This window comes from Acomys minous (assembly GCF_964271855.1).
Source record: "Acomys minous genome assembly, chromosome: 3".
NCBI classification, from domain to species: Eukaryota; Metazoa; Chordata; class Mammalia; order Rodentia; family Muridae; genus Acomys; species Acomys minous.
In genome coordinates, this window is record NC_140485.1 from 102404681 (window position 1) to 102432080 (window position 27400).

The 27400-nt window shown below is 45.1% G+C and overlaps 1 protein-coding gene and 1 long non-coding RNA gene across 5 annotated transcripts in view; one reads left to right on the forward strand and one right to left on the reverse strand.

Annotated features, from left to right (window-relative positions):
* Positions 1-13423, reverse strand: part of ZUP1 (zinc finger containing ubiquitin peptidase 1) — a 28418-nt gene extending 14995 nt beyond the window's left edge. For 2 of the 4 annotated variants that reach the window (XR_014777742.1, XM_084774906.1), the window contains exons 1-4: positions 13289-13423; positions 11203-11775; positions 8043-8153; positions 2713-2834 (exon numbers count right to left, since the gene is read on the reverse strand). Coding sequence is in view for 2 of the 4 variants with exons in the window: in XM_084774906.1 (XP_084631032.1) it covers positions 2713-2834; positions 8043-8153; positions 11203-11761 (792 nt within the window). In the remaining 2 variants the exon portion in view is untranslated. The remainder of the gene's footprint in view (positions 1-2712; positions 2835-8042; positions 8154-11202; positions 11776-13288) is intronic. The other 2 variants (XR_014777741.1, XM_084774905.1) reach the window with 2 other exon arrangements.
* Positions 13356-26673, forward strand: LOC311593540. The gene is made up of 3 exons (XR_014777743.1): positions 13356-13427; positions 17157-17311; positions 26413-26673. It is a non-coding gene; the product is annotated as an uncharacterized lncRNA (long non-coding RNA).
* Positions 26674-27400: the final 727 nt, after the last annotated feature.

Consider the following 27400-nt stretch of genomic DNA (forward strand, 5'->3'; position numbering starts at 1 on the left):
GATGTGCTTGCTGGACGGTGGTGGCACACACTTTTAATCCCAGCACTTGGGAGGCAGAAGCATGCAGATCTTTGAGTTAGAGGACAGCCTGGCCTACAAAGTGAGATGCAGAACAGCCAAGGCTACAAGGAGAGACCCTATCTGGAACACCACACCCCCAAAAAAGTGACGTGTTCAGTGTCAAGTTGACAAATGGTAGAGTTGCAATGGTTTATTTTGACTGTCAACTTGATGGGATTTAGAACCAGCATAGAGAACTGGTGTGTAAAAATGGCTCAGTCTGTAAAAGTGTTCACCATGCAAGGCCAATGACTTGAATTAGATCTCTGAAACCCAGAGTGAAAAAAAGTCTCCAAGAATGTTCTCTAATTTCCACATATATTCTACAGCATTGGGCACAGAACACATAGACATGCGTGTGTGCGCACACATAAATAATAAGTAGAATGAAAAACCCCTGGGGATTACAGATTTGGTAAATTGAAGTGGGAAACCCCCTTTGAACATGTACTGCACATCTCACAGGTTGGGTTCCAGACTGAATACAAAGGCCACCTCCCATCCCCCTCGCCATGCCTTTCCTACTATGATACATTGTATCCTCTCAAAGGGCAAGCCAAATGCACTTGCTCCTTTGTGTAGCTTCTTGTCAAGCATCTTATCACAGCAACAAGGAACTAACACAATAGCAAGCATCTCTACATGTTAGGGACTTTCTGTATTGTTGAAACTCAAAAGGCTTTGTACATCTTTATGGTGTTACATTTTGAACATGAAACCACAGGCTAGGTTTTGAATAGCTGTGTCCCAGACCAAGGCACTATTTTGGACGGCCGCGGAACCTGTGGAAAGTTGTCATTCCCTGCGCAAAAGAGGCCAGTACTGAGCAGGCTCAATTCCTGTCACACCATGGGTTTCCTGTTCCACTGTCATGTGAATGGTCCCTCCATGTGGGAAAAAAGCTTTCCCACTCATCTGAATTCTGATATGAAAAAAACATTTTGGAAATAAATGAATAACCAATGAAGAGTGTGTGTGTGTGAGAGAGAGAGAGAGAGAAAGAGAGAGGTATGGAGGGGTACTAATTAGATCTTTCAAAGCACATTTCAGGGAAAACTGTCATATATAAGGATGTCTGAGAAGAAAACAGAAGAAAAGTATATGTATAATACACAATATTAAAGGTTTTCAGATGTATGTAAATCTAGGACCACTTTCAGATCTATCCATTCATAAATCCTTTATATTTATAATGGTCTATTAACACAAATGACATTTTAAAATTCTAGAAAGTATTATCAGTACAAATAACCATAGTCCATGTTAGAAGGAGAATGTGCGACAAACACATAAAATACCAACCTCTGAGCAGTCATTAAAATAAGCAATGTCTGAAATTGTGATCTCTCAAGGAATTTAAGACTAAGGAGAGCTACACAATAAAAAAATAAATAAAAGTTTTAAAAAGATAGGCAGATTCTCCGTACAGTTTCCCCATCTGCCCGTCATATGCATACTTTACATACACACTTTACTACCTACTATAGGTAGTTGTCTAACCCAGGGCAAGTCACTGAACACTTTACTTTTAGTCTTCATTTAAAGACAGAAAACAAAACAAAAAGCAACAACAAACCCTGTTGGGTTTCTGTGAAGATTTTCACATAATTTATCTGAAGTGATTATGCCAATATTTGAGCTTTTTTTTTTTTAAGATGGGTCACCGGTGGCCTCAAACTCAAGAGATTCACTTCCTCCATCACCCTAGTGCTGGGATTAAAGATATGTGCCACTACACACAGTCAAGAACAGTTACTGGGGGACAACATGAGAACATAGCCGAGTGTCAGCTGATCAGGACTCCTGGGGGCTTGCAGAGATCAGGGAGCTTATATGGGTCTGACCTAGATCTTCTACTTATATGTTATAGGCGAGTAGCTTTGTGTTCTTGTGGGAATCCTAACAATGGGCGCAGGGGCTGGCCGTGACTCTTTTGCCTACCTATGGGACCCCTTCCTCCTACTGGGTTGCCGTGTCCACCCTTGATGTGACAGTATGTGCCTGGTTTTACTGTAGCTTGGTATGTTCAGTTGGTATCCCTGGGAGGCCTGCTCTTTTCCGAGGGTAGACAGAGAGGGGGTGAATCTGGGGGAGAGGGAGATGGGGGGGGAGAGACTAAAGAGACGGGAGGGAGAGAAAACTGCAGTCAGGATGTAATATATGAGAAAATAATAAAATAATGCATTTACCAAGATTTGAATAAAAATGGAAAGTGCTCAAGAAAAAGCTATTTTATTTATTTTTAGTGTGTGAGGTGTGTGTGTGTGTGTGTCCGTCTGTGGAAGTAAGAAGAAAGACTGAGATCCCCTGGAGCTAGAACTGCAAGCAGTTATAAGCTGCCTGAAATAGGGACTGGGAAATGAACTCAGGTCTCTGCCACAGCAGCAAACACTCTTAACCATTGAGCCATCTCTCCAGCGTTGAAGAAAGGCTGTGTGTGTGTGTGTGTGTGTGTGTGTGTGTGTGTGTTCAATAAACACATAGAGATGATTATTTTTGTACATAATGTGGACAGACTAGGTAGCAATCTTTCTGGCTGTGAGCCTTAGTCTTTAATGGCAGAGTCATATCTCTAAACCTAGGTAGACATGTCAAAAGCATATGTGGGCAATAAGAACTCCATGCAATAAAAACTCTTACAAATCTCTGTACCTGCAACTTCTGAAACTCTTCCCTTTCTTGTCTTGATTCTTCAGATCTCCTCTTCCTGTCTTCTTCTTGCTGAAGCTGGTAAGCTAATGTTCGATCACGAGAACACTGGACTCTGTCCATGCCTATTAGAGAGGAACAGCCAATATCCACTCAGTGCTCAGGCTATAGCAAGCATTTCTCACTAACTAGTTAATCTCAACTTCCTGACAACTTTATGGGGTGTTGTCTGCTGAGAAAGACAAAGTTTGAAAGGTTATGAGACACTTTTCATTGATATCTCTGAACACAATTAATGAAGATTCATTTTTGAAGGAAATACAGAGAAAAAGAAGAAAGCAATAAAGAATACAAACATACATTCACAACCTCCAACTGTCTCATTACTGTTACAGATTTTACCCAGTTTTACACAGCATAATGCCTTGCTTCCTCTCACCCAGGGCAATTTAGATCCTTTCGTCAGTAGCTTCTGTATAGTATCTTCCTCACAGTCCCTAAATTCCTAACTATTCACTGTTCTGCAGTGTAACACACATACACACACACACACACACACACACACAGAGAGAGAGAGAGAGAGAGAGAGAGAGAGAGAGAGAGAGAGAGAGAATATGGTAGACAGAGAACCAGAGACAGAGAGAACATCATGAGTCACAAGGGGATTGTATCACATAACGATGCAAGTAAAAAGTTCTTGATAGCCTGTCAGACAGACAAACCAGCTGTGAGATTCAGACCAAGAAGTTGGAAGTGCTAGCACCAGTTTGCCAATGGCAGAGATCCCAGTCTGAGGTCAAAGGCTCAGGATTTCTCACAAGAGTCCCAGAGTCCAAAGGCCAAACATGCTGAAGTCTAATGGCAAGAGCAGCAGCAAGGGGAAGTCCCAATCCAAAAGGAAGAGCCGAAGGGCATCTGCCCTTCTTAATTGCTGGTCCGTCTAGAGTCCTAGCTAAATTGGATGCTTCCTGCACACACTGAATGTAGATCTCCTCCCCTCAGTTTGCTGCCATATGCATCCGTTTTTCTGGGAAACCACTTCAGAGACACAGCCATAAGAAATAGTTAAGGAGTCTTGTAGAGATTCCTCAACTCAGAGACATTACAACTCACAAACCTGGTGATTTAGTTCTAAAACTGAGTAGTCTTTCTTCCAAACCTCTCAAATGTTTTACACTTTCCTCTTTGGTTCTTCTATCATTCTTGGATATGTAATTCACACCTGACTTTTAGCATGCCCTGAGACTGTCTTGATTCCTTTATAGAACGCATGGCCCAATTCAAAGCCTATCCACAAAGTAAGAATTACCAAACATTCCGCTTTTAAAAGTTACCACTTCCACGGTATCCTCTTACAATCTTACTCAAAAGAAGAGAGCTGTACAAGCTAGTTTGATGTCAACGTGACACAGGCTAAAGTCACTTGGCAAAGGGGACTCTGTTGAGAAAATGCCTCCGTAAGATTGGCCTGGAGGCTGGGTGTGGTGGTGCAGGCCTTTAATCCCACCACTTGAGAGCTGAGGAGGCAGGAAGTCAGTTTGAGGCAAGCCTGGTCTACACAATGTGAGTTCCAGGATGGCCAGAGTTGCACAGTGATACCTTGTCTCAAAACAAACAAACAACAACAAAAGATCCAACTGTAGGCAAATCTGTAGTACATTTCCTTAGTGACTGATGTTAGAAGGCCCAGCCCCTGTCAGTGGTGCCATGCCTGAGCTGATGGTCCTGGGTGCTCTAAGAAAGCAGGCTCAACAACCCAGGAGAAAACAAGCCAGTTAGCAGTACTCCTCCATGGCCTCTGCATCAGCTCCGGCCTCCAGGTTCCTGCCTAGAGTTCCTGCCATGACTTTCCTCAGTGGTGAACTGTTATCCTGCAAACAGGAAGGTAAACAACTCCAAATAGCTTCAGGAAGTCCCTGTAACTGACCAGATTCACTAGCCTCCCCTTTGAGTAAACAACAAAAGCTGAAGGTCCCCTCAGAGAGAAGAACAGACAAGGGGCAAAGACTTTCAGACCAAGCCCAGGTGCCTGAAAGAAGCAGAAACCAACTGAGCTGACTGGAAGACGTTTAAACCAACCCAGTCATCCACACACATATGGTCACTTGATTTTGACAAAGAAGTCAAACCTATTCAATGGAAAAAGGATAGCATATTCAACAAATGGTGCTGGTCTAACTGGATGTCTACATGTAGAAAAATGCAATTGGACCCATATTTGCCACCATGCATAAAACTCAAATCCAAGTGAATCAAAGACCTCAACATAATACCAGAAATACTAAATCAGTTACAAGAAACAGTGGGAAAGAGCCTGGAACACATTGGCACAGGAGACAACTTCCTGAACAGAACACCAACAGTCCAGGCTTTAAAGTCAACAATTAGGCCGGGCGGTGGTGGTGCACGCCTTTAATCCCAGCACTTGGGAGGCAGAGGCAGGCAGATCGCTGTGAGTTCAAGGCCAGCCTGGTCTACAAAGTGAGTCCAGGACTGCCAAGGCTACACAGAGAAACCCTGTCTCGAAAAAAAAAAAAAAGAAAAGAAAAGTCAACAATAAATAGGACCTCATGAGGCTGAGAAGCTTCTGTAAGGCAGGAGACACTGTCAACAGTACAAAGCGACAGCCTACAGATTGGGAAAAGATCTTCACCAACCCTGCATCTGACAATGATCTAATATCCAAAATATATAAAGAACTCAAGAAATTAAACACCACCAAACCAAATAACTCAATTGAGATGGGGCTCAGAACTAAACAGAGAATTCTCAACAGAGGAATACCAAATGGCTGAGAAACAGTTAAAGAAATGCTCAGTCTCCTTAGTCATCAGGGAAATGCAAATCAAAACAACTCTGAGATTCCATCTTATACCCATCAGAATGGCTAAGATCAAAAATTCAAGTGACACCACATGCTGGCAAGGATGTGGAGAAAGAGGAACACTCCTTCATTGCTGATGGGAATGCAAACTAGTACAATCACTTTGGAAATCTATATGGCGCTGTCTCAGAAAACTGGGAATAGGGCTTCCTTAAAACCCAGCTCTTCCACTCCTTGGAATATACCCAGAAGATGCTCCAGCACACAACAAGAAAATTTGCTCAACCATTCATAATAGCCAGAACCTGGAAACAGCCTAAATGTCCCTCAGTAGAAGAATGGATTAAGAAAAAAAAAAAAAAACTGGTACATTTACACTATGGAATACTACTCAGCTATTAAAAACAAGGAATTCCCGAAATTTGTGGAAAAATGGATTGAGCTAGAAATGATCATAATGAGTGAGTTAACCCAGAAGCAGAAAGACTCAAATGGTATATACTCACTTATATCTGCACAGTAGCCCAAGGGGAATGTCCCATGAAAGTCTTCACTTACCAGGAAACTGGGACAGAGGGAAGGACATCCTATTGGGACTCTAGGTGAGAGAAGCATGGGAGAATGGGGAAATAGAAGCATCCAGAGGGTCCTAGAAACCTACAAGAACATTATGACGAGCGGATCTGAGCCCAGGGGTCCTGCTCAAACTATGGCACAGCCAAGGACAATAAGTGCAGTAAACTTCGAACCCCAACCCAGATCTAGCCAATGGACAGGACAGTCTCCACAGTTGAGTGGAGAGTGGGGACTGACTTTCACACGAACTCTGGTGCCCCATATTTGACCACGTCCCCTGGAGGGGAAGACCTGGTGGCACTCAGAGAAGGACATCAGGCTACCAAGAAGAGACTTGATACCCTATGAGCATATACAGGGTGAGGAGGTCCCCGTCTATCATAGTCATAGGGGAGGGGAGTAAGGGAAAAATGGGAGGGAGGGAGGAATGGAAGGACATAAGGGATGGGATAACCATTAAGATGTAATATGAATAAATTAATAAAATATATTTTTAAAAAAACCAACCCAGTCACTCGGAGAGAACACTCTCCAACATGTTGAGCTGCCTGAGGCAGTGCAGTCTGCTCCATGTCTCCTGGATTTGTGAACTGTCCCCCATGACGGGGTGGCCCTTGGTGGTGCAGCTGAGTAATTTCTACTCCTGTAAATAACCCCTCACCCATATTCCTGTAAGTGATCCAAATAAATTCATTGGTTACAAAATTGGACTGTATTGGTAGTAGAGTACTTTGGTTTGTTGTGGGTTACCTATTTGAGGTAAGTAGGCGTGTGTGTGTGAGTGTGTTGTGTCTCCCCAGGAAATCCTTTGTCACACAACAGTCACTGTTGAGAACAAGCAAAGGAAATTTATTCTAAGTACTACCATTTCATTTTCAAACTTCATTTAATCATAGGGAGGAACTAAGTTCAAGGTCACAGGCCTTAGGAGAGCTGGGGACTTCCCAATAGCTGAAACGCTTCTGTTGTAAGGAGACAGTTGTCTGAGTCCAGACATCTCAAGGCAATTTCTCCATCTTGCTGGCTGACTCAAATAAGTTCCTGTTCCCAGGCCCAGGCCCAGGCCCAGGATCCTACTCCTGTTCTGAATGATGGAAACTCCTTTGTTCAACCCCTTATGTCAAAATGTGATTGGACAGTGCTACCGCCCACCCAACTCCCCCTCACTTTATGGTTTCATCCTTTAACTATGCTGTACAACATCCCTTCAGGGTCCCCGTTCAGCTCCCACATCTATTCTGTGGCCCTGATCAATCGGTAGCAGCTTGATTACAATAGGTTTTTGTCATCTGTATTGACCTGGTGTTTCAGTTATGTTGGCTTTCAGCAGGCCCCACAACAGTCACAAGATTCACATAAATTCACAGTTCTTAAAAATAGCAGGTTCGAAAAAAATTGTTTTAAGTGGCAGCTTCTTAGTTCAAATTATTTGCTGACTAAATCCTAACTCCATTACTTCACATCAATGAAGGAATGGCCTCAACTTGTCAATAAAAACTTTAAAATGAGCTGGGTGTAGTGGCACACACCTTTAATCCCAGCACTTGGGAGGGAGAGTTCAAGGACAGACTGGTCTACAAAGAGAGTCCAGGAAAGCCAGGACTACAAGAGAAACCCTGTCTCGAGAAACAAAAACAAAACAAACAAACAAAAAACCAACAAAACAAAACCTTTCAATGGCATACAATTTTAACAGCACTCTATTAAATGATTTACCCTCTACATATTAGAGCAAAACCCAGGATAGATAACCTTGCTTTGGATGTTGTCTCCATAGTTCATTCTTTACAACTTTTCTGCACAACAACTTCAAGGAAAGCAGTGCAGCTACAGGAGAATTATTTACACAGTAGGACTTTACTCGTTGTGCCGTTAACCTGAAACAGAGTATTCTAGGAAGCAAAAGTGAAAATGCCGTTAGACATAAACATACCTTGTTGAAAGCTGCTTTCTTCAAGATGTAAGTCCACATGCTCTTGGAGAATATGGTAGTTTGTACAGACAAGCCCACACATGGGACAGTCATAGAGGGCTTGATGGCAATCTGTATTAGAGACAAAGGTAGGCTAGCTTAATCTGTAGACTTTTTAGACTTTTCGCACCCCATGCCAAGGACTATCGACTTTATCATATGAGTAAAATGTTTTTGTAGTTAGTGTTAAACAAGTCACCCAGGCCAAATGGTGCATAACTTTAATTCTGGTGCTCAGGAAGAGACAGAAGCAATCAGATTTCTGTGAGTTAAAGCTAGCCTGGTCCACACATCAATTTCCAGGCCAGCCAAGGCTATATGAGACCCTGCCTCAATAAATAATTAAGCAAACAAACCAAACATATCAAAGACTTTCTACTACTTTCTAACCTTATTTTAAAAGTAAAAGCTCTTTATAGTTTTTATTTTTAAGCTACTTTTCCAGGGGCCAGTGAGATGGATCAGTAGATACAGGTGCTGGCCAGCATGCCTGATGGTCTGAGCTCAGTACCTGGGACCTACATGCTGGAGAAGGCGACTGAGCTCAGTACCTGGGACCTACATGCTGGAGAAGGTGACTGAGCTCAGTACCTGGGACCTACATGCTGGAGAAGGGGACTGAGCTCAGTACCTGGGACCTACATGCTGGAGAAGGGGACTGAGCTCAGTACCTGGGACCTACATGCTGGAGAAGGGGACTGAGCTCAGTACCTGGGACCCACATGCTGGAGAAGGGGACTGACTCCCAAATGGCATCCCTGACCTCCGTAAGTGTGCTATGGCAAAAATACAACAGACACAAAATAAATATATGTAATTTAAAAATATATGTATTAACTTTAGAGTGTTTTTTGAACACTATGGGTGCTTTTTCAAGCTTGGATGAAGACACTGGACGGTGATAACCAATCTGTAAGACTTAGACTTGTAGAGATAAAATAGGCTATACAGGGATGTGAATAGGACACAATGAGTTAACATGTGTAATTTTTTAAAAAATAACTACTACTTTTCTACTTCTAAATACAAAATGAATAGATGTATAGTACAGTCATACTGTACAGTGCAGTAATTGTACATAAAGGATTGGAGAGATGTCTCAGCTGTTAAGAGCACTTGCTGCTCTTCCAGAAGACCAGAGAATTGGTCCTCAGCAACTACAGTAGTGAGCGCACAACCAGTTACAACTCTACTTCCTCTCTGGGCACCTGTACACACACATTATAATAAAAATAAAATCTTAAAAATAAAATAAAGTAAGAATGCTAAGGAAATAACTGAAAGTTAAAGAACTGTTCTGATATTAATGACATGTTATAAAATGATAGTTATTAAAATAACAAAGTAGCAAGGAATAGCTAAGTAAATAGAAGCTGGAAGACAAGAAACTGACTGTACAAATTAAGTAAAATAGCTTAAAAAGTATTACGAATTAGTATCTTTCATATTCCAAATTTTCACAATATTCATTAGTACACAGAACATATACATAATTCAAACATAATAAAAGCCTGTAAAAGAAGAATATAAATGGATACTTTATTATCTCATTATAGGCAATATATGGAAAACAAACACAAATAAAATGTAAACCCTACAAAAATTAAAGAATAACCCACAGTAGTGTACAACAATTTAAGTTAAGGATTACTACTCAGAAAGTATTTTCAAAGCAACCTTTTTAAGATATGTCAACAGATAGATGGAGAATATAAAAGAATATAAATATATAAATGACCACACAAAAGAAAAAAGAGAATACAAAAAGTAACATATACATTGCAAAAGAGGAAATCAGCTAGAACTACTGATAATCATGGAAAATTATTTTAGAAGAATGTACACTGACTTTATGCCTTTTCCAAAGCTATTCATAAAGTTTTTGAAAATTTTAATTAAAATAGTCATAGTTCTAAGTGCAAAATGCAAAACTCTAAAAAAATTTTTAGAAACTGGCAGTGAGTTTTCAAATACAACCATAATAGATCTATAAAGAAGAAATTTAGGTGAACTTCATTAAAATTAAAATGTTTATTTTCTTTAAAAAATTAGCTAAAATAAAAATACAAGACATATTCATACACAGGGAGAAAATATTTACAAAGTGCTTATCTGATAAAAGACAGGTGTGGTGGCACACACCTTTAGTAACAGCACCGTGGAGGCAGAGGCAGGTGGATCTTGGTGAAATTGAAGGCAGCCTGGTCTACATAGGTGTTCTAGGCCAGCCAAGGCTACATAGAGAGACCCTGTATGAATAACAAATAACAACAAATCCTTATATCAAAAATATATGAAGGACTCTTAAAGCTTAACAAAGGAAAATGACGTAATATCCTAAACCTACGTAGCCAAAACCAGAGTCTCAGACACAAGGAGCTGCTGAGATGGCTCCGCACTTGCTCTTGCAGAGGAGCCTAGTTTCAGGTCCAGTAATTCCAGTTCTGGCTTCCATGGGCAGCAGAAACATAATACCTAGATAAGGAAGTGTGTAAACAAGGCAACATTTGTGCACATAAAAGTAAGGATAAGAACAAAGCTGAAAGAGCTGACAGGAAAAATAACACAAAATTACAATTATAAATGAGAATTCCAACAATTTCTTCTCAAAAACCCACAGAGCTACTAGATAGAAAATAAACACTGATGTGCACATAAACAGGACATAGGTGATGGATACTGAATGAATCTCAAGAAGGCAGAATACGTTTTTCAAAGAGTCATTAAACATGAGCTAAGATAGACTATAGCTATATCTTACGCTATAAAACAAGTCTCACAAATCAGAAGAGCCCAGCATCAGCGTGTTCTCTCGTCACCAGTGAAGGCAAATGAGAACTCACTGACACAAAGCCAGACTCCAGCGCAGCCCAGATTTGGGCTGGTGGGAGTACATATGCTCTCTAGGAAGTCTCCAAAACTGCTGTCAACTTAACTAAAGCATCTCATATCTGCATCAAAATTCTTTTATGCTGCAATGATAACAAATGAACAATATTATGAACATGAATTGAATCCAAAGCACCCAGCTGTCGGGATTAACAAGCCAGCTCTCAGGGCAGCACATAATAAGCTGAGACTATTGCTTTTATGACCATGTAAACAAACCTGAACACTTTACCTGCTAATGGAGTCTCTAAAAGACCGGCGTGCTTTGTTTTCACGTGAGTTTCCACATCTTGACTACATTCCTCTATTTTTCCACAAAACGGACATTCAGGAGGACTATACGTTGTCTCATAAACTGATCCTTGGACCTCAGACAATCCAGACTGGTTTCCCCTGCTTTTCAGGGACTTTTTAGGCTCAGTTATGTTCTCGGTATAAAAAGCCTCACGTTTTAATGTCCCATCTTTACCAAGGCCTTGAGCTGCATTTTTCGGAAAATTAGATGCGCATGCAGAGTAAACACTTGAACTAACTTCCACTGTGCTCTGCAGGGTGGTGGTGGTCTTGCTGTTGGAGTCTTCGCACTGTACTGTATTCAGCTTCTCAAAGTTTCTTTCTGGTGTGTTCTGCTCAAAATGAACAGTTTCGATATGAAAACACATCTCATCATAACTTATACCTGACAACTTGCAAAATGGACAGATCACTTCGTTTTCCATGTGAACAATCAGGTGAGCCTTCATGTCTGGTTCTGAGGTCACTGTCTCACCACATATGTCACAGGAAAGCATGGTGGGACATGGACCTAGAAATGAAACACAATTATAAATTTGAGAGAGTTGAGGAAAAGCACATTGTCATAAAACAATTTGGGACTGTTCTTTGGCATACTAAGAGATGAATTAGCTTCGACAAAGGAATACTCAGTGTATTTATCATTCCTTAAATATACACCTTATTTCTAAGCCCCAACAAAACCTAACAACAGGTTACATATCTCTGATCCAAAAAGCCTAACTCCGAATGCTCCAAAACCCCAAACTTCTGAGGTTTGGCATGGTGTCAAGTGGATCTATGCCTGACCTTTTGTAATGGATGATAGTCAAAACACAAGCACACTAAAAATACATAAATATACATGAAAATACAAGATATATATATGACAAGTAAAATTTCTATTTAGCCACATATGCCTAAATATTTTAGATAAAGGCTATTCAACCTGTACCCGAATGTCAAGACGTTAGAGGTAATAATAAAATAAAAAAGGCAGCTAGGCACAGTGGCACACGCCTTTAATATCAGCACTGAGGAGGGCAGAGGCAGGTGGCCAGCCTGGTCTACAAAGTGAGTTCAGGACAGCCAAGGCTACCCAGAGAAGCCCTGTCTTAGAAAAACTAAACGAAATTAAATAAATAAAATTTATGAATAGAAACATTTCAACCAGACATGGTGATGCACCCATTTCATCAGAGCACCCGTGAGGTCAAGCTTTACATACATGGAAACCCCTCATCATAAAGGTCAGGTCACTACAGGCAGGTAAAGACAGAAGGCAGACACACAGCAGAAAACAAAAGGGAAAAACTGAGGGGGTGTTGTAGGAAAACAGCCCTTTCTCCCAGAGTCTAGGAAACTGGGTGATGGACATTGACTTATGTTAGCTAACAGCTCATTATGCCTCTGAAGTTCACTATCAAATGAGTTATGAGGCTGCAGATTTTATGAGCTAATGGAATAAAGAATACTTATAATGTGTTTTTCTTTTTAACTTTTGAAGCAATCACACCACCACCTTCCTACTAGACCATAATCTATCTGCCACGTATTTAATAGAAAAGAAAAAAGGAGGGTAATTCTTCCCTTCGCCAAAGCCAGCTTTACAAAATCTCTCTACATCGTTCTTGCTTTCGTTTCTCTCCGGACGAGGGAAATAAGTTTCTGATTCTAGAATGAAAGTTCTCTCCTGACACCCAGTTTCGTTTCCTCCCGGGGGGCTGGGGCAGGGCACATAAAAAGGATACACTGGAGGTGAGTGAGATAGGCCAAGGCTGGCGAAGGGCTAGCCTGGGTACACAGTGGCGAAGGCGGTAAAGCCCAAATCTGACAACGTTCTGAGCCAACGTCCCACGTCCCACCAACGGTGGGCAACACGACCTGCGCCACCGCCACCCAGAGCCCAGCTGCAGGCTGGGACCCCTGGCTGGATGGCGCGCCGCCTCTCCCCACCGCAGAGCCAGCCGCCTCCCGCCGCCGCCCCACACAACCCGCCCCACTGCCGCCATCCCGGCCTCCCGAGACTCGGACCCATCGCGAACCTAAAGAAGCTTTGCCTCCCAGAGCCCTCCGCAGTGCCGCATTCACACAGGCCCTTCTTCAGCGGCAGGGAAGGAGAGCGATCCCAGCATGCCTCGGTGCACACCGGGCTGAGCTGTGATGCATTCTGGGACTTGTGAGGTTAGTTTGTATCTTTTTCCTAGGGCATCAGGGTATTCCGGGTCCCTCCCATTCTTCCACCTCTGTCTCCACGCCAGATGTGCTAAAAAGAGGGTCTAGGTTCTGAGATTTTTGAAATCCATCTGAGTAAATGAATACGTTGGATCCTAGGGAAAACACGTGTTTTTCTTTACCTGTTGTCTAGGCTCTAAATTGTGCAGGTTAATTAAGGCAGGTTCTGCTGTCAAGGTTACTAAGTTGCCTATCCCATGTAATTAGTCTCTGTCTCTACCCTGTATAAGGAAGTTGCTGGAGTATGCAAATATAAGAATGACATAATCTATGAATATCCTATTTTTAAATGATGGGGATATGATCAAACCGAATACATGGAGCAATATATGTATGTATGTGCGTATATATATACGTATATAGAATATAATAATATAATGCAGAAGAATATCTTCTCAGTCTACTAAAAGAAAGTAAAAGATTTAAAATAATCGTAAGTGCAAAGGTATTCTTGCAGAATGACTCGAGCTAGAAAATGAGCAGATTTGTCGTCAGCAGTTAGCTGCGAACCCAACAAAAATAATCCAAAGTCCCCCGAGGTATAAAAATGTTCAGAAGAAAACAGATCGTTTCTGGAAAGGAATTTGAAGGACTGAATAAAGAAAACTTTGTGGAATGTCAAAACTCCGCCCCCAGATTTCCTCCACTACTGGCCATCTTCTGTAACCAGGTAAGGCTTCCAGTGGAGGGACTGGGACGCCAATCCGGACACAAAACCTTCCACCTACAACCAATCCTGTGTGCCAAGTGTGCTGGGGCAAACCAATGACCAGCCTAATTTGAGGCCTATGCCACTAGAGGGAGCACAAGCCAGAAACTGCCTAAATACTAGGAACTGGGGGCTGAGTTGTTGAGAGACCTAGGATAGAAGAAAAAACCAACAACAACAACAACAACAACAACAACCCAGGAACAAGAGCAACTTTGGTTAAAACTCTCAGGCAACACTCTAGCACTGACAGCAATGAAATGAAAGGCAGGGACAGAAGCAGAAACCACGGAGCAGGTCTTCTTAGGGCTCCTCAGGGCTTACTCAACTTGCTTTTGTGTATCTTTAAGGACCACCTGCCCAGGTGATGTCACCCACAATGGGCTGGGACCCACCTCCCACACCTGAAATACTAAATCAAGAAAATGCCTAATGCCCCACAGGCCAGTCTGGTGAGGGCATAGCTTTTATTGAGGTTCACCCTTCCCCCAATGACTATAGCTTGTGTCAGGTTGACAGAAAGCTAACCAAGATGTCAGTTGACAGGATGTCAGGTGGTGGATGAACATTTTTTCCGGGATTGATACTGTTTTGAGTTCATAGAGCAGGGATGGCAGGGATTTAGAGAAACATGTTACTTGTGTTCTGCAAAACAAGCTACTTTTGAGAATTGTCACAGTTCACAATGTCATGCATGGTCCTGGCTAACAGTGAATCCCCTAATCTGATTGTCCCAGCTCATCCTGGGACGATGTATGTGTCCAAGGCAAGAGATGGAAAATGCTTTCCTAAGAAATGATAAAGGGAAAAATTAGGAAGGGAGAAAGAAAAGGGGGAAAATATGATGAGGGAGTGAGGGAGGGAGGGAGGGAGAGAATATTGTCTGAGAAAAATCAGTCCTTCCCTTGTATTACCCTGTAGAGAAGTCACCAGATGCTGGGTTTAAAAAGCCCTATTGACGTATACTTGCAGTAAGCAAAGAGGAATTCAGTGTCTTATTCACAAATGAGTTGTTAGCTTCAGATTCGTTGAGGCAATGGGAAAATCATAGAGGAGACTGTCCTCTACAGAAACAGATGTCCTTAACTAGGACAATGAAGAAAGGACAAGAAGTGTCTTAAGAGGAGTGGAGCCTGTGTGCCTAGGCACAGGAGGCTTGGGTTTTAATAGGGAAAGTTAGACACAAATGTTTTTAATCTGTAGATTTATTTTTTTTTAATAGTCTGGGGTCTGAATAATGCCAGTGGATGTTCTGACACCACGTTGACCTTCTTGTCAAGAGTCTCCTGGCTCCTAGGTGATGTCCTCATTGTTGTGTTGGCTATCTTCACCAGTCAGGTGTTCTTATTTATATGCTGGGTCAGGTGTTTCTCAGTTCATGGAGGCTCTTTGTTTTTGGTCATTAAGCCATCCAGAGTCTAAATTCAAGGATCGCCAGGCATTTGAGTAGAGCCAAAATCTGGTAGAAAGAAACATATACATTGGGTTCATACACACACACACACACACACACACAGCTGGGTGTGTGCACACCCCTGGATAGTCCCCCTCTCCCCAAGCATGTCATGCACAAGAATAAAATAGGAAACACCCATGTGCACCAGAATAGGAATTCTATTCGGTGTCATTGAATCATTCCTGACTGACAGATGAAGTGTGGCATGAGGGTAGTGGGTCCCACTGAGCCCTGACGGTGGAGATTTTTACAGCCTCTTTGGGGCTTTCCCTGATGAGGGGAGCGGAGCAAGGATCAGCCACATCAAGTTAGTCTACAAAGCCACTCTAACCCCATAAAGGCCTGAAGTGTAGGTTGGGTTTGGGGAGAGAAGAAAATTTCCTCTTCCTGCCCTTACCTCTCCCTAGGAGTTCAAAATTATTCCGGTGACATACACACACAAAGCTTGAAGCCCCTCACTGCCCCTTTGGGCAGCAGCCCATGTTGAGTTCAGCCCCTGGGAACATAAGCAATGAATGCCTTGCATCTGAAAGCTGAGACTGAGCAAGCTCTGTCTCCTGGAGATCTCAGGCACCTCGCTGCACATGCAAGGTGCTCTGACTATCTGCCCACTCTTGATTTACATGTAAGATTTGCAAACCAAAGCCAGCACATCCGGATGCTCAGACTTCCTGTCCGCTGTCTGGGGCAAGCAGCCCAGGTCTGAGATGGCATCATCTTCCCACCTGGAGAATGGAAAAATGAATTCATAAGCTCAAAACAACCATACCAGAATTAGCTTCACACCTTGTACACAGGTCAAAGTCAGGTAAATCATTTTAGTAGCTTGTTCTAGAAGTTGGTTGATTAAATGATTATCTCTGAGTTAAGAATAAAACATTCAGGCCTGTCACCCCATTTGCATCCACATCTCAGAGCTTGGGGCACCTAAGGGCTCCCATGCTCCCATGGGATACGTGTGTGGTCTTCATATAGAGAGAGCACAGATGTAGCCAGAGTTTGCATTTTGTTTTTCACTTTTAAACAGAGTTTAAGGTTAGCATGGGCAAATGTTGCATCTTTCTTAGAGCCAGGTCCTAACCCCTGCAAACCTACAGAGCCAGATCATACACTCTGACTTGACCCCCAAAGTTACATGCACGACAACAGTTGAGAAGCAGTGTCCTTGAGGAGTGAGTGCTTTGCCACTGTCACTTTTCTCTCTATGTGTGCCTGCCTGCCAAAGACTGGCACCATCACAAATGGCATACCCTAGCTAAGCGATCCTTCTCAACTCCTGAGCATCCCGTGGCCCAGCTTGCTCCTTCCCCAAGGTGTCAAAGCTGACTCCTTTCTAAGGAGAGCCACTCTAGTGTGGCTGGAATGGCTACTCACCCATTTACAACAGCCAAACAACTTATCTTACACCTAGGGAAACAGCCTCCTGAATTCTTCTCTCGTCCCCCATCTGGAGCAGCTGCTCCTGCACATAGCCAGTGAGCTGAGGTCTGGTACACTTCCTCTTGGCTTCCAGGTCTAAGATGACGGCAAGTACGTATGCCTGGTGATGGAGCTCATGCGAGGTGGGGAGCTGCTGGACCGCATCCTCCTCCAGCAGCGCTTCTCAGAGCAAGAGGCCAGTGATGTGCCGTAATGGCCAGGACCATGAACCACCTGCACTCCCAAGGGGTAAGGCCAGGGCAGTGGACCAGCCTCGGGCCAGGAGGGAACTCCACAGGAAGGTAGATGCAAGGGCATGGAGGAGTCACAGAGCTGTGGGTGCAGGCGTGGGACGCCTTTATAAACTGACACCTCGCCTTTAGGCAAACCGGAGGGCAGATGCTTCCCTGTACCCTCAATCTCTTCATCTCTTAATAATCAACATAGCCATGTGATGTAATCCTCTGGGGTGTGTTCTGCATCCTTTCTGGGTCTAAAGTCATTTGTACCCCTTGGTATATACAGGAACTAAGTTGATAAATCAGTGTGATTTCAGCAAAGACAATTTGATGCTCTGGTCCTGATAAAGAGAGATTGAGACGTTCCATTGCTTGTGATACATAAAGAGAAAGGGTAACAGTTGGGACCTTCAGATGGCCAAGGCTGCACTAGAGTTCTACATGAATTTACTTCTAAAATCTGGGTCATGTGTTTTGTATGTCTTAGAGGACCAAGCAACCAAACACATGCTGGTTAAGGAGCTTCTGAGTCTCAAGAAGGGAAGCTAGTAAAGTACATTTTCTGCATCTTCTCCATGATGCTTCCCCCATCCCTTCCTTCATCCTTCTCCTCTATCCTTCCTGCATCACTTCCTGCATCTTTCACCTGTGTCCTGCCTGCATCCTTTCCTCGATTCTTCCCCCATCACTTCCTCCATATTACACTTCTATCCTCCCCACCACTTCCTCCATCCTTCACCTCCAACCTTCATCCATCCTTCACCTCTCTCCCACATCCTTTCTTCCATCTTTCCCTCATCCTTTCGTCCATCCTTCACCTCTCTCCTTCCTGCATCCTTTCTTCCATCCTTCCCCCAAGCCTTCCTCCGTCTTTCACCTCTCTCCTTCCTGCATCCTTTCTTCCATCCTCTGCTTCATCCTGGCATCGTGTGTGCCTATCTTTTTCTCCACCCTTTTCTCCACTTCACCGTGGACCTCTATCCTTCATCACCCACACAGATACACACAGACACAACACACACACACACACACACACACACACACACACACACACACACACACACACACCATCCTTCACCTTCACTCTCCCCTCTGATCCTTTTTTCTCCTTAGAAGTTCTCATAAAGCAAATTTGGACCATCTGTGTGTACAAGCTTGCCACATCTCCCAAGGTCTCACAATAGGTCCCTTTGTGTGGCTTCCTCGAGACCTAGGAGTTCCACAACACAATTTTCCAATAGTTAAATTCAGGAAGTATCCCGAGTGGAGTGTTTCACAGACATTTTCTGTTTAGTGGAGGAGGTGAGGGATGGCGACAAGTCTTCCAGTCTCCCAGAGCCCTGCTGTTGGTTTCTAAAGCCAAACTAGGTTGCCCATGGATTTCACTTCAGTCTTCCTAGCAGGACCTCTCACTGCTCTGCCAGAGGACAGCTGGGATGCTCAGATGTCAGGCCTCATGAAGGCACAGCACACAACTGCACAGGGGCCTTCTGTCCCTTCAGAAGCCTAACTTTACATGCTAAACAGCTGCTTTGTTTTGAGGGATGCTGGCCCTTCTGCGATGACAGCTGTCGCTGTAACTGTGGGATGTGTTCGGAGTCTGCCTTGGCAGGTGCAGGTGCAGTCTGCAGCCCTGACTCTTCCCCCTTGCTGCCAGGAAGTCAGTGTGCCTGTGACAGCAGGTCCACCAGTGCTTCTGGCACTCATGACAAGTGGCCGATGCCAGGCCTACACCCAAACCCACCGAGTGAACACAGAGCATGGGGACCTTTTCATGTCTGTAGCCAGAGTTGCCTGCCACGGACACTTCTGTGCATAGTACCACAGCTGCCCCTGTGTCTCCAGCAAGCATGCATTTTTTTTCTTTCAATCACATAGTTCTTCTCTATAAAGGGAGGCTATGTAGGTACTTGTGACCAGCATGGGTGAGGGAGACAGGGTGGCCCATCAGAACAGTCTTTCTCCTGCCATGGGACCTGCCCAGTAGTCAGTTCCCAGATGGCCCTTGCCTCCCGCACCCCCTCCTTTCTGTCCTGCTCGACTTTGACTCTTGCTTCCCACCTTCTGAGTTGTTTGTTCATCAGAACCTGAAACTAAATAACATTGTGTACGTGGATGAGTCTGGGAACCCCAAGTCTATCCGCATCTGTGACTTTGGGTTTGCCAAGCAGCTGTGAGTGGAGAACGGGCTGCTCACGACCCCTTGCTACACAGTGAAGTTTGTGGCCCCTGAGGTATTGTCCCCTAAACCAGGGAAGACAGATTTGTAGGACTGAGGGGAATACCTCTTGCTGTTGCCAGGACAACCAGGGTTCTTGGAGGCACTGAGGCAACACAGTGGGCTCAGCGGAAGAGGGCAAGCCTGCTGTGGAACCAGCCAGTACTACTTGCCCTCTGCAAGAGGTTTCCTTTCCACTGGAAAAAAACTTAAATGGTTTTTGCTCTAAAGCAGTAGTTTTCAACCTTTCTGACACTGTGACCCTTTAATACAATGCATTGCTCATGGTGTGCTGACCTCAAAACCATAAAATCATTTTCATTGCTACTTCATAACTATAATTTTGCAACTGTTCTGAAACAGAATGTAAATATCTGTTTCTTCTAATAATGGTCTGGGGTGACCCCTGTTAAAGGGTTGCTTGACCCTCAAAAGAGTTGCAACTCTCAAGCTGAGAACCAGTGCTCTAGTGTTTCCTTGACAAACCAGCATCCATCCAAATTGAAAATATTGGGGGCCCACAACCGTGTGCAGCTGAACGCTCACGTGTGCACAATGGACCCACGATGCTCCCCGCTTGTGACCTCAAAGGGTCACAGAAGAGCACCTTGTCCCCTTGCCAGCTTCCTGAGGCCAGCCCCTATAGGCTCTGTGTCACTGGTGATTGGGAGGAGGAAGAGTCTGGTTTCTTGCATAAGTTGATAGTGAGGAGGGACCATACAGTGGCAGCCTGGCTGCTGTTGCTGCTGGACCCAGGAGAGGCTCAGGCATGCAAAGGGCTGCTGTGTGCTTTGCTGAGAGAGACTCAGGCAGATCCAGGACTGGGCAGGATCTGGCTTCCCAGGGGTTGCACTTGAGCAGCCTTGGCCCCTTTGGAACTGCTGGTTTGAAATTCTAACTGTGTGTTCCTTGGCCGTTGTTAATGCTGACAGAGAACATACAGGAAGCCACTTTTTGTAGACTGAGGAAAGGAAGCAAACTCAGTATTTACATGACTCTGGGATCACTCAGCCAGTGACACAGAGGTGAGCAGTTCATTCAGCTTGCGATACCTGCCATGCACCGTGGCAAATAATGACAAGGGGCCAGCAATGAAAGCAAGGCCCTTCACTCTCACCCAGGAGCACAGAGTTGCACAGTTGTATTCAGGCAGCACAGCAATCTACAGTGCTCCATGACCACCAGCCCGGGCTCTGAGCTGCCACTCAAGCATAACCCTATCCAACAATCCCCCGTGTACAGTGTGAGTGACATGGCGGTTCACCAGAATCCTTCCTTCTTAGTAATTAATTCCTCATGTTTACCTAAGACATGTCGGGTACGGGGACACACACCTGTAGTCCAGAGGAACTCTGTGGATGATGAGGCAGGAAGACTACTACGTGATGTCAGGGGCTGGAGACAGCACGGTTTGACCTCATCTCAAAACATACTCCAGCAATTTAACTCCTAGGTGCATACCCTCAAGAATAAAATATGTCTGTCCATCCTTGTATACAGCAAAGTTATTTACAACAGCAGCCCACGTACCCACGACTGGCTAATAAGTATGTATGTGCACGCACACACCAGAACATTACTCAGCGCTCGAAGGCAGGGAATTCTGACCCCTGCTACAGCATGAGTGAACCCTGAGGAGATGCCCCAAGAGACATCTGCAATCAGTGCAGTGTGTGTGTAGCAATCATGAGGCCCTGGGCTTACACCCTGTACTACATAAGCCAGGCACAGTGGTGCGTTCTTATCCCAGCGAGGTGGAGACAGAGGGATGATAGATTCACGGTCATTCCTGTGAGTTCTGGCCAATGTGATTCCACTTACCTGAGGCGTCTCACAAGGTCAGATGCACAAAGTAGAATGGGGTTGTCAGGGACTGGTTTGGCCAGTAGGGAATTTGTACTTAAGAGGCTAAAGTTTTTGTTTAGGAAAATGGGGTTCTGGAAGATGGCTGCACTGCACTGTCAATGTGCATTGAATGGCACTTCTATATGTGGCTAATCTAACCAACTGAAAAAAAAAAATTTTTTCCCCCAGAGCTGAAGACTAAACCCAGGGCATTTTGCTGGCTAGGCAAGCACTCTACCACTGAGCTAAATCCCCAACCAGGAAAATAAAACTTTGTGTAGAGCAACTGCTGTGCTTCTTCCTGGCCCCTGCCCAGGGGCCATGCTGGAACATGGTGGGTAGGGCTAGCTGAGCTTGGTAGAAAATCCCACCCTGCCCCCTTCCCATCCACTTAGCAAAACCTAATCTGAGATGGAGCTGCCCCATGCAATCCTGACCTTGCCTGTTGTCCCTGCAGGTCCTGAAGAGGCAAGGCTATGATGCAGCGTGTGATGTCTGGAGCTTGGGGCTGCTGCTGTATACCATGCTGACTGGGCTATGGAGGGCCACCAGGAGTGTTCTCAGCCACACCTGAGGGCTTCACCTCTCCTCCCTGGTCCTTGTGTAAATGAAGGTCAACCCGTCATTGTTAGGGTGGACATACAAACCCTGTACAGTAAGGACACCAAAAGGGAGCTCTGTGCTCTCCACATGCTCAGTCCATAAACAAAAGATGCAGGCCTTCTGCAGACCAGTCCACACTCTCTCTACTACCAAAACCATTCTCCTGAAAGGAACAGTGAGTGAGTCTAGTGTATCCCTCTTCCTTGTGGGGGATAGGGGGTAGGGGGGGTGGGGGGTGGTTGTGCTGGTGTGAATCTGACTTGTGTCTGGTTTGTGTACAAGGACTGCACCTGACATCATGGTGGGACCTTTGTAGTTCAAGACTTAATGTTCCCAAGAGCCAAGACTTGGTAGCAGACAAACCCATGGATCCCACACATCAGGTTCCTGTCCAATGAACCACTCAGTCATCATGGAAGCCAAATGTCTAGGCAGACCCCTTCCAATCCTGGCACTAGTGTGACCTGAAAGTGCCAGAAAAGATGCATGCTTCGCCTGAAAGGTCGTCTCCATCCATCTTGGTGACCTGTAGCACTGACCAAGGGAGGAAGGTGGCATGACACTATGACATGCACCATGCCCTGGCCTGAGCATGGACTCAGAACACATACAGACAGACAGCATCCTCTCAGCAGAGATCTCTGCTGCAGGGCTGTGAGCTCTGTGTGTCAACCCTCTCCCCACAGTGGTTCACACCTTTGCCAATGGGCCAGATGATATTTCTGAGGAGATTCTGGCAATAACTGGCAGCGGGAAGTTCACCCTTTCTGTGGGCAACTGAGACTCCATATCTGATGTGGCCAAAGTGAGTACATTTCCCAGTGTTCTCAGCTACGAGGCAGGAGACCCTGCAGAGGAAGACTGATGGCCAGGAACTGGGCTTGCTGCCCATATAAACGTTACAGACTTTCATTCTCAGAATGTTCCACATATTATTCTTTTAATTTAAAAAATTAATGTTAATTTTGTAAAGCTCTGCAGAGAACCATACCCAATAGGTGATATAGGCATGGCTGTACATACAGGCATAGACAAATGTAGACATATGCAGACAAGGTCAGAGAGTGGTGATGCTTAGGGAACTGTGACCAGAGCTACAAGCCTGAAGTTTACAGGGTGACTAGCAACTGGGAACCCTGAGGAAGAGGTGAGGCTGCAGGGTGACCTCAGAACCCTCTGCTGCCAAATTGTCTCCTCTCTAGAGACATTCCCAGGTGACTCCAATGTGTGAGGAATGTTTGTGTTACTTTAAAGTCACTGAACTTGGGTTTTCCCTGTGTGCACACATTGGTCACCAGCTTTGCTCTCCTGCTTGTAGGACTCTAGTCTTCAGTGGATGTCATGAAATTACTGTCTAGTAAAATAATGTACCGCTGGGCTGAGGGTGTGGGCCAATGCTCAAGCACCCCTGGTGTTTGCAAGATGCTAGACTCTACCCAAATAGTGAAATAAGTACACTGCAATCTAACCTTTAGGAAACAGTGACAGCAGAAGGCAGGACTCTGAGTCAAGATATGCCCTCACCACCACTGTGTGACCTCAGGCAGAGGTTGGAGCAGCAATACAGAAGAAGGTGGAGGTGATGGAGGAAGGGCTCATACTGTAGAAGGTGGTGAAGGTGGCAGCTGGGCGCTAGAAGGGGCTGTCCTCTGCAGAGATGTTCAGTAGATGAGAGTGTGGTTTGTATACCCAACATCCAAAAAGAAAAGGCAGGCATCACCCTATGTGAACCTTTACCTTCACAGGAGAAGAGACAGAGGGTAGCGTTCACTAGCTGGCAGCCTAGTTCCAGGTCCTGTGAGAGATCCCCAAGGAAAGAAGGCAGAAAATGAGATAAGCAGGACAATTAATGTCTTCCTCCTGACTTTGTACACATGCATACAGGGGTGAGTGCATGTCACACAGCACATACACATGTGTATGCACACACACCCCCACAACACTGTACACACACACACCATCCATGCATCCCCTCCCACATCTCATACATGCATAACATATACAAATGACAGGTGTGGTGTGGAGGGCAGGGGAGTTGGAGGCTGAGGTAACAATGTAGAAGTTGACTGCTGGGCGATAATGGAGGATGTTAGAGAACATGGTTGTGAGGTCCTGGTGAAGGTGATGATGGGGTACGGTGGAGGTGATGCTAAAGAATATGGTTGTGGAAGGTAGAGGTTATGGTGAAGAATGTGGTGGTGGAGGCAACAGTGTGGGGTATAGTGGAAGTCCTGGAAGAAGCAAGAGAGAAGGTGATGGTGGGGAATGTGGCAAAGATCATGTTAAAGGTAATAATGGGGAGATGGCAGAGGTCCTGGCGAAGGTGATGCAGAGGTGATGGTAGGGACATGATGAAGGTCCTGGTGGAGGTGATGGCAGGGGTGTGGTGGAGGTCCTGGCAGAGGTGATGACAGGATAGAGAATAGAAGGCCTGGTGGAGCTGCTCTGCAGGTGATGAGGACAGACAGTGTTTGGGGAGCACTTCCCATGTGTTGAACCCTAACAGCCAATCTGCTCCTTCCCACACACCCACCTTGTCTCAGATGACTGGGAATTGTCTCAGCTTGGATCCCACAGCTAAGCTCACAGCAGGATCTAGTTCTGGTGTCCCCGTGGGAGAGCAGAGAGAAGGCAGAACAGGCCCAGTGCAAACAAGCATGAGCAAGACTGCTGCCGCCAGCAGGAGCCTTTGCTGGCCCCACCAAAACCCCTTTGGCTCTACCCTGCCCCCTGCACCCTCTCCTCCCTCATCTTTCTCCTGTCCTTTCTCCTCACCCTACTCATCATACAGCGGAGTCGTCCACACTGAGCTCTCAGACAAAGCTGTGATAGCATGTTTTTGCTTTTTGGTGTCTATCATTGCTTGGTTTGGAACTGTTTCCTGGTTCTGGAAATCAAACCCAGGGCCTCATGCAAGCTGGGTATGTTGGTTTTCATCACTGTGACCAAAATATGTGCCACAAACAACTCAAAGAAGGAAGGAATTTTTCTTTTTGTTTTTCGAGACATGGTTTCTCTGTGTAGCCTTGGGTGTCCTGGACTCACTTTGTAGACCAGGCTTCCTCTGACTCCTGAGTGCTGGGATTACAGGTGTGCTCCACTGCGCCTGGCCAAAGGAAGGCTTTATTTTGGCTCACGGTTTTGGATGGTGCATCCCAGGGTCATTTGGCTTCAGGTGCTTACTCAGAGCATCAGACCAGCAGGAACAGGTAGCACAGGAAAGCTGCTCACATAATGCCAGGCAGAAAGAGGAGAGACAGGAAGATGGCAGTGACAAGACAGCACCAAGAGTCTGCTCCCAGTGACCCTCTTCTTTCAGATGACACCACCTCCTAAACTTTCTGGAATCCCCAGTATATCATTAATACCTGGGGACTGAGGCTTTACACAGGAGCCTATGGGAAATAAAACATTTCCATTTCACACTACAACTCTAGGCAAGTGTTCTGACACAGAGTAGGCCCCAAGCCCTGACAGCATGTCATCATTTGCATCCCATGTGTGCTGGGACACCATGTCACAGCTGTGAGGCCTTGAGCAAACAGTGTTTTCGTTACTCTCATGCTCACATGTGAGACCAGGAGCAGCTCTGCTTCCAGGACAGACTTGCTCCAAGGCATCACTGAAGTCCCTGATGCCAGATGTCAGGAGGCGTTAGGTCTCTCTGTAGATGGGCACTGTTGCAATGCATGCTATTTCTTGTGTTGGTGGAAGGTGATCACTTTTTATTAAAATAGCATCTCAACTGCCCGTTGTGCCATTTAACATTCAAAATATTTTTGCTATAAAATCTTTAATGACACAAACTTTCTATGGACTGCTAAGTCAGAAATCATTGGCACTTAGAGTACATTCACACACTCATAAACCAAAAGTCATTTGACCCAAATGCAAAGAGTCACGTCAGAATTGCAGCTGTGTTCTTCTGGGCGTTCTCCTGCCAGCCCAGCACCACAGGCTGTATCCCCTCTAGACATTTGGCAGGATGTCCTGTCAAAGATGCTCCATGTGGACCCACAGCAGTGCCTAGCAGCAGTTCAAGCATTGAAACACCTATGGATTGTGAACAGAGAGTACCAATCCCAAAACCAGCTGAGCACACAGGATGTCCATCTAGTGAAGGTACCCTGTGGGCAGAGCCATGACAGAGGGTATGGGGACTCTGGAGCTAGGGAAACAGTGCCTCACCACCATGAGAGAGGAAATGGCAGGCACAAAGGTGTCACTTCAGCACACATGCAGAAATTGTGTTTGAGTGACAGCTTTGTAGGGATGGTGCATGGTAACACGGCTGTACAGCCCTATGCCCCAGAGCCCTCTCAGTTCTGGACCAGAAATCTGTAAGTGTCCCCTTCATGCTAGCAAGCCCTGTTTATTAAATGGTGTTCTTCCTTAAGATGCCCTTTGGGAATTCCCCTGCACTGTCCCGCTTCTCTCAAGCACAGGAGGAATATGCCATGACTCTTTGTTCTCTCTGGCATGTGTTGCCGGCCCTCACCACCTGCAAGATTGTGAGACGCCCCAAGTAGAAAAGGAATGTGTAGTCCCTGCATGGCAGGGACAGGTGGGAGGCAAAGCCAGCATGGCTCATCCGTGCAGATGAAAATGTACCTGTCCACCCTGCTCCTGACTCGCACTGCGTTTACATGCTCAGCAGCTCCGTTTACAGCTCACTCCTTGTTCACACTTCCTGGCTGTGATTGAGATGGGCCACCACTGTACAGACATTTGTTATGGTTTCCAGAATTTCCCATGAGATTTTTTTGAATAAACATAGATGTTATGAAGTATATTATTTCTCTGGAATAACCAGAACCGCTTGCACTTTCTACGTTGCTACTAACAACAGTCCGTGGACCCACCCCATGTCCTCTGTCTCTCCCACACACTCCAGGCCACTGTCAACTTCTGCTGCCACTGAACTTGGTGGCAAGGTGCTGCAGCAATGTAGCCTCTCCACTTAAGAGCCTTGCACACACACCTGTGTGCACCTGCATTTGGGGATTTGGTGGCACTGGAGACTCTTAGGTGTCTGTGTCCCTGTGTGCATTCTTATTGGTATACTTCATGGGGAGCTGTAGGAAATGTGCACAAAATGCATACACATGACTGAGAACATGTGCACCCATAGGTCATTATGTGTATATTATGTTTGCATACACATGTACAAAGGTATGACTTGGGGCATATTTGCATAAATGTAAATGAACCTGCTTGTATATACAGGTGTGCTATAACCCTCTATATACAGGCCCCGGGAAAAGACCACACAGCTAATGGCAGCGTAAACCCCCTTTGCTCAGCAGTTCAAAGGGTCCTAAACCTTATGGGGTGATGGAGAGCAGCCAAGTGGGTGCCTAGCTTAGGAAAAGTCACTCCTTTAGGAAGGCCTGTAAGCAAACCTGCCCATAACTAACACTGAAGTTAGTACTG